This window comes from Pseudorca crassidens, chromosome 4 (genome assembly GCF_039906515.1).
Source record: "Pseudorca crassidens isolate mPseCra1 chromosome 4, mPseCra1.hap1, whole genome shotgun sequence".
NCBI classification, from domain to species: domain Eukaryota; kingdom Metazoa; phylum Chordata; class Mammalia; order Artiodactyla; family Delphinidae; genus Pseudorca; species Pseudorca crassidens.
Window position 1 is genome coordinate 40199458 of NC_090299.1, and position 7376 is coordinate 40206833.

The 7376-nt window shown below is 36.5% G+C and overlaps 1 protein-coding gene across 1 annotated transcript; it reads right to left on the bottom strand.

The window, feature by feature from the left end:
• Positions 1–5946: 5946 nt before the first annotated feature.
• Positions 5947–7031, bottom strand: LOC137223562 (acidic leucine-rich nuclear phosphoprotein 32 family member B). Its single transcript, XM_067735528.1, has one exon. It carries the CDS (start codon positions 6785–6787, stop codon positions 6002–6004), a length of 786 nt encoding a protein of 261 aa, XP_067591629.1. The 5' UTR covers positions 6788–7031; the 3' UTR covers positions 5947–6001.
• Positions 7032–7376: the final 345 nt, after the last annotated feature.

Here is a 7376-nt window from a genome sequence, read left to right on the forward strand (position 1 = left end):
ACAAGCTGCGCAGCGTGACCAAAAAACAAAAAACAACAACAGTGAAAAAAAAAACACACAAAAAAGAACTAAGGCTTATTTTGGCAATTTCTATAACAAAAATGGAAATCACAGATACAAATCTTCTATGTTTTAATTTTCCTGTATTTTTTTCTCTCTATTATGACAGCTCTACTGAGATATAATTCACATACCATAGAATTTACCCATGTAATGTGTATAATTCAATGCTTTTCAGTGTATTTGCAGAGTTGTGCAACCATTACTACAATCTAATTTTAGAACATTTTCCTCACCCCCCAAAAAAACCCTAGCCTGTTAGCAGTCATTCCTCATTCTCTCTCTACTCTTCCTCATCTACCTCAGGGAAAACACCAATCTATTTTCTGTCTCATGGATTTGCCAGTTCTGGACATTTCATATAAATGGAACCATTCAACATGTGGTCTTCTGTGACTGGCTTCTTTCATGTAGCATGTTTTCAAGCTTCATCCATGTTGTAGCATACATTAGTACTTCATTCCTCTTTATAGCTAAATAGTATTCCACTGTACGGATATAGAACATTGTGTTTATTCAACTCATCATTTTATGGACATTTGAGTTGTTTCCACTGTTCTCTATAACGTTGCTATAAACATTCATGTACAAAGTTTAGGTGATATATTTTCTATTATCTTGGGTATATACCTAGGAGTAGAATTGTTGGATCATATGGTAACATTTTAAAGAACTGCTGAACTGTGTTTCAAAGACATTACACTATTTTATATTCTCATCAGCAATGTATGACCTGTTATTTAATCTAATATTATAAGTTAAATAATAAAACGTACCTATCCTTATTTCAAAATAAAATAAATTTATTAACTGACCTCCAATTACTCTGACAAACCTTCAATTACTCTGATATGGGTTTTAAAATATAATATCCTACTCATTATTTTCAAATTTTTTCTTTATTGTGTCTTTAGTTACCCACTATGATCCAGCTTTCATTTTTGAGAAATTTTTCTTTTTTAAATGTTCATTGTTTGGGGCTTAAACATAATAATCGATGGTCAAAATGACATAAAATATCTACCCTTTGAATATATTGAGATTTTGTTGTGATTAATTTTGGTAAATAATCCAATCTACATATTGGAAAAGTGAATGTAATTCTTCTTAATGAGCCACAGAGTTTCTTAGAAAACTATTAGCTCAGTATTATTAACAATATAATTTCTTCTCCCACATATCATATTTACTGTCTATTCATAAGTTTATTGGGAAGATATATGCACTAGCTCATATGTGGCTTGGGGAAAAAAGACTGGCATGTTGAAAAAATTCAGTATTATTAGCCATTTTTATCCAATCACATTAAAGCAAAAATCTCCTTTTGCAATTCTACCCTCTCCATTTCTTCTCAGTTGTTTAACATGGTTTACTCATGTATTTAGATTATGTGCTATTTAACTTATAACTGATGTCAAAACTTCATTACTGAATATCTTTCATCTTGACTTAATAACAATATCTATTAATATTGTTAATTTAACTTTCCTTTTGTTTTAAACTTGAGTGAAAATAGAACTTTGTTCATTTTTTAAATATTTTTCTGAACCACTTTGATAGTGTCTATTTTTCTAAGCAGATATTGTTTGATTTTATATTTTAGTCCATCCTAGAAATTAATGCCCATTGACAGGATAACTTTGATTAATAATGTTTATTATTGTGATTTTTATTTGTTACCTGTAATGTCATTCTATGTTATGCTATTTTTGCTTCCCTGATAATCCTTTATACCATGCATTTTAAGAATGGAAGTTAAAATTTTCACATGACTTGAAATTTTATTTTTACTCTATTGTGTAAGTGGAAACAAATTTAGAAAAGACAAACAAAAAGGGTTGTTTCATTTTTTTTTTAAATTTATAATCTCCTAAAATTTTACTGGCTGTGGAAATGGCTACTGAGGATATGCATCAAATACATTTATTGCAAGCTGCTAGCCGGTTGTGAATGAAGGGTAAATAATTAGAATTTCCCATGAAAATGCTGACAGACACTCTTAAAAGAGTCATTTTCATGGAAATTTTATATCATGCCCATCTCATAATAATTTGTTGTCAATTTGACTATTTTATGATGGTTTTCACAGAGATCTAGGGTGGTCAACTCACTGGCTCCCACTGACACTTCAGTTCTTGGTTCACAGCAAGGATTATATATGAGTTTGGGCACAGCTCAGTTATCCCATTAACAAGATAGAAAATAGCATAAATAAACTAGATGACCCACCTACTGTTGAACAGTGTTTGCCAGTTCTTAAAACAATGGTTGTCTCCTTCAGCATACAAGAAAAATAATGTTTTTTTAAACAGACCACCTAGAAACAATTTAGAGTCATGAATACAAATGTATAACCTTTATAAAAAGTATTTCTGAAGTAAAGACAATAAAAAGACATTGTCGCCCAATATCCATTTCTATTCCTTCCCTGGTCATGAGACATTTGTAGCCTGAGGGCCAGGATCCAGAATGGAGACTACATTTCCAAGCTATCCGGCAGCTGGATGTGACTGTGTGAAAGAGACATGTCAGCAGAAGTGTAACAAAGGAAGTGTAAATCATTTTACAAGTAAAACTACTCGCACAGATATTCTTCACCTCTTGCTCTGTACTGCTTCTGGAATGTGGAGACCATGCTGCTTCAGGAAAATAAGGGCTGCTCTAGAAAGAATCTGTGGACTCCCAACTTCACTGGGGATGGTTGACCTCCAGGCATTGAGTGAGAACAAGTGGAAACACAGGGTCTGCAGCTGGATAGCCCATGTTCAAGTTCCGGCTCCTCCACTCACCAGCTGCAAAATCTTGGAAAAGTTAACTCCTTTGTGGCTCATTTTCCTCATTTACAAACTGGAGATAGCAAGATCCCATAGAGGTCTGTAACAATTAAAACAGTCAGCAAATGGCAAGTACTCAGAATAATGTCTGATACATAGCTGAAGCTAAAAACTATCAGCCATTCTTGCCCACTTGAGAGAACAAACTTCTATCTTGTTAAGAATATTGCCATTTAGTTTTTTCTATTAGTCACAGCTAAACTTACTTTTAACTAAAATATCATGCAGACATCACTTGCAGTTATAATAAAATGTAGGTTTTCATCAAAGACTAAGTCCATAGTCTTTCCAACTTCTCCAAGGATACCACAAAGAAAATATTGAGAAAGAAAGGAAAAGGAAATTAGCGTATTTAGTATTTGTAGACTTGTGTTGCTATCAGATAAACAATAACTTTGTCATGCCATGTTTTATTTCTCCATTCCTCCTGAGAGCCAAAGCTGCTGTTGACCTTTTTCTAAGTCACTTTCCACCTATTATGTGCATTATGTACACACATACATGTATGTAAACACACATGTTTACAAGAATGTATATGTATGCATGTATACAGACATGTAGATACTGTCAAGGCATTACTTGGCCTTCAACACTTAGAGTTTAAAGAAGGAGAGAAAAAAGCAGAAGTCATAGATTGTGATAAAAATATTGTCAAAGACACTTTATTTTAGTGAAAAATTTTTGGTTCTATTCTCTTAATATAAAAAGACTGTATCTTAGAATAAATTCTTTAACTGAAACTCCAATAACATATTATTTTAAATGTGTGGTAAATATACTGTTTTTGTAACAAAAAGAACAATGATCACTTATTACATTTTTTCTGTAACTATTTGCTTATTTGCTCCTTTCCTGTTTCGCAGACTGAGAAATCTTGCAAGGATTTTATTTTGTTTCTTTTTCTATCTCCCATGAGTGGTGTTGTACCTGACACATAGGTAGTGTATAATAAAGTTTTGAAGAATGAATAAATAAATGGGTTTCATAGGTTTCCAGATCTGGTAGTGACCCCATTATACTGGGAAGAAAATCAAGGCTCTGAGATGTAAAAACTTTGCCTGACAACCTGTAGCTACTTGGAGGTAGAAACAAGTCAAGAGTTCAAGCCCCCTGCTCCTCAACCCCATAGAATCTATTTAATTTCCACCATATGTCTGAAATTTTAGGAGTGAGAGCTTTTTTTTTTTCTCACTTTTTGTAAGTGGTGCTGAATGATGAATAAAAGTGGGGGGAAAAGGGGGATACAATTCAAACTGCCAGTGATGAAAATAAATTAGAAGGAGGCATCCTGAAGGTCCAGGAACTAATATCCATGCATGGCAGCAAGCATATGTTTTTCCTGGCACACTTTGAATGTAAGCAAGCACAGAAGTTGGTATTTCATTACTTTAAGCATTTGTATTAATGACGTTTGTATATGTCAGTAGTGTGTAGGCAGAAAGATTAAAAAGAAATTTCTTGTTATTACATATTTTGAAATGTTCTATATTCCTACAGCATGGTTTATTTTTAGTTCCCTTTCTCAGCATGCAATTCTGACAATTTGGAGATAGAAAAATCTCTAACAGACACAAATTCTTAGGTACATAGAATATGAGATATGGGCTGCCTATATTTGAATCTTGGCTTCATTCCATAGCTGTGTGGCTTTGAACAGTGAAATAACATTTGGGGTCTTTGTTTCTTATCTGAAAATGTACTGTTGAATTTTTTTAAAAATACAGTATCTCATCATTTGAGTGTTAAACAAGATAATATATGGAAAGCATCTAGCACAGTGCTTGAAACTTTCAAATATTCTATCAGTCAGTTACTTGTGTGGAACAAATTACCTCAAAACTTAGTGGCTTAAAACAATAAGCATTTATTATTACAGTTTACAGGTCTGTGGGATTGCACAGTGTTGACTGACCTGGACTCATCACGGTAACTGTTGATCTTGGCTGGGCTAATGTATACATCTGAAGGTTGGACGTGGCACTCTACTCTAAGCTTAGACTTGGCTGGGGCAATTTAATTGACGCAGCTCTGCTCACAGGTCCTTCATCCTGCTCCCAATATTAACCCAGGCTGGTTAATCCAGGCATGTTCTTCTCAAGGAAATGGTGGAGTCAAGGAGCAAGCAAGCCTAACATGCAAACACCTTTCACAACTTTGCTTGCTTCATTTCTGCAAACATCTGCTTGGCCACATCAAGTCTCATGACAAGATAAGGAGTAGAAAGTATCCCTCCAGCCCGCTTCCCTTCGTATGGGTGTGCTGCAAAGTTAAAAAGCAAAGGGCACGGATACAGGGAAAAGAGACAAGTTGGAGCTGACACCACAGTCTTACAAACACTTGATTGTACAACACGGAGTAATATTAGTTCTATCATTTACTTCTCAAATCTTTGCACATAAAATGCCTTATTTCTTCCTAAACTGTTGAATTGCACAGAGTACTTGTTCAGACTGTATCTAACTAAGGTAATCTGAAGCTTCATGCGTGGTATAGACAGTATCCAACTTCTTGGTGAAGCTATGCTCTTTCCAACCCATCAGAAATGGGAAATTCAACAACACATCTCTCATTATCTCACTTTCAGGTGCCTTCCTTTCAGCTTATTCTCTTTTTAAGTGCTTGACATTTTTTTCATGGCTCACTCAACTACCTTAGCCTTTTTTCTCTCTGTTCTTTGGAATAAGTAATTTCTATTGATCTATCTTTTTTTTTTTTTTTTTTTTCAAAATGTTAAGATTTTATTTACAAAGCTTCTTTGTTGTACAGAAAGTAAAAATGCTGTTACAATCTCAGTGTAACTGGCAGCCACGGACCGTTGACTCACCAATCATAGCTATCCACACTACAGCAAGAGTCTTACACGAAAACCTAACAATGCTTACAATTTTGTTGGGGTGAAGTCCCCAAGCTTGGTGGTGGATTTCCAAGAGGGACTAAATGGAGGAAGGCGGAATGTCACAGGAACTATTCTTTGGCTCTTTGGGTGGGTGGGTGTCCTGGGGTTTGTATCACAGCTACTTTTTTTTTTTTTTTTAAACAGCTACCAAATCCATGTGAGCAGTCCAACCAATACTGAACAGTTCTTTTTTTGCAGGTTATTTGGGGTCTTAATCATCTTCTCCTTCATCATCTGTTTCTCTCTTCCTCTTTTCACCTTTCCCACTTTCTTCCTCTTCTTCATCCTCATCCTCATCTTCATCCTCATCGTCTTCATCTTCATCAACTTCTCCATCATGTCCAAATTCTTCTTCCTCCCCACTGACTTCATCTTCATCCTCCTCCCCTTCTACATCTTCGTCTTCATCTTCATCCTCTTCATCATCAAACTCTTCTTCCTCACCATCCTCATCCTCCTCCTTGTCCTCATCTTCTCCTTCTTCATCGTCCTCTTCTTCATCCACACCATCCACCTCGGCATCTGAGTCAGGGGCTTCACGATCCTCTCGGTCATAGCCATCCAGGTAGGTCAGCTGGGGAAGGAGCTTGAAGACACTCTCTCGGTAGTCATTCAGGTTCGTAACCTCACAGTTAAACAGATCCAGGCTTTTCAGACATTCCAACTTTTTCAAAGGTTCCAGGGTGCTGATATCTTTCAGTTTATTTCCACTTAAGTTTAGATGTGTAAGATTTGGAAGTTTTTCTGCTAACATATCCAGACCTCCAAAGATTCTATTGTCACTGAGCTCAAGCTTTTTCAATTTAGGTAGTTTGGGGAGATTTGAAACTGAAATCAAGCCTACATTTATTAAACTGAGGAACTCTAAGTTCACAAATTCAGCTGTTAGGCCCTCAATTTTCCCATCATTTGATTTGCAATTGTCCAGGACAAGTTCTCGAACAGCTGCCGGGGTCCGGTTCCTCAGCTCCAGGTGGATCCTCCTCTTCATGTCCATGTTTCTCTCTTCCCCCCTCTCCAAACTTAACTTTCCGCGGCGGTGGCGGAGGGGGGAGAGGCGTCCCAGCCTGCGCAGCGAGGGCCGTCAGAAGGGGTCTGCTAGTAGCAGAGGCCGGCGGCGCGGTCCCGGGCGGTGGGCGGCGTGCGGGCAGGCGAGCGGAGCCCCCGGAGCCAAGTTACTCACGGGAGCGGAGAGAAACCATGGAGGGAAAAGGGGGCTGGAGCGCAGCGCTGTTCTCACTACCGCCGCCCCCGGCCGCGGCCCCGCACTCTATTGATCTATCTTTAAGTTCACTGAATTTTCTTTTCTTTAACCTGTCTAGTGAATTTTTCATTCTGTTTTTTTACTTTTCAGCTGTAGATTTTTATTCATTTATTTATATAGATTTGATTTCTCTGTTCAAGTTTTCTCATTTATTCGTGAGAATAAATATACTCTTTCCTTTAATGCTTTGAACATTTTTTTCTTTATTTTTTGAATGCATTCATAATATATACTTTGAAGTCTTTGTCTGCCAAATATAACATAAGGACATGCTTAGTGTCCATTCTATTGACTGTCTTTTTCCTGAGTATGGATCACACTT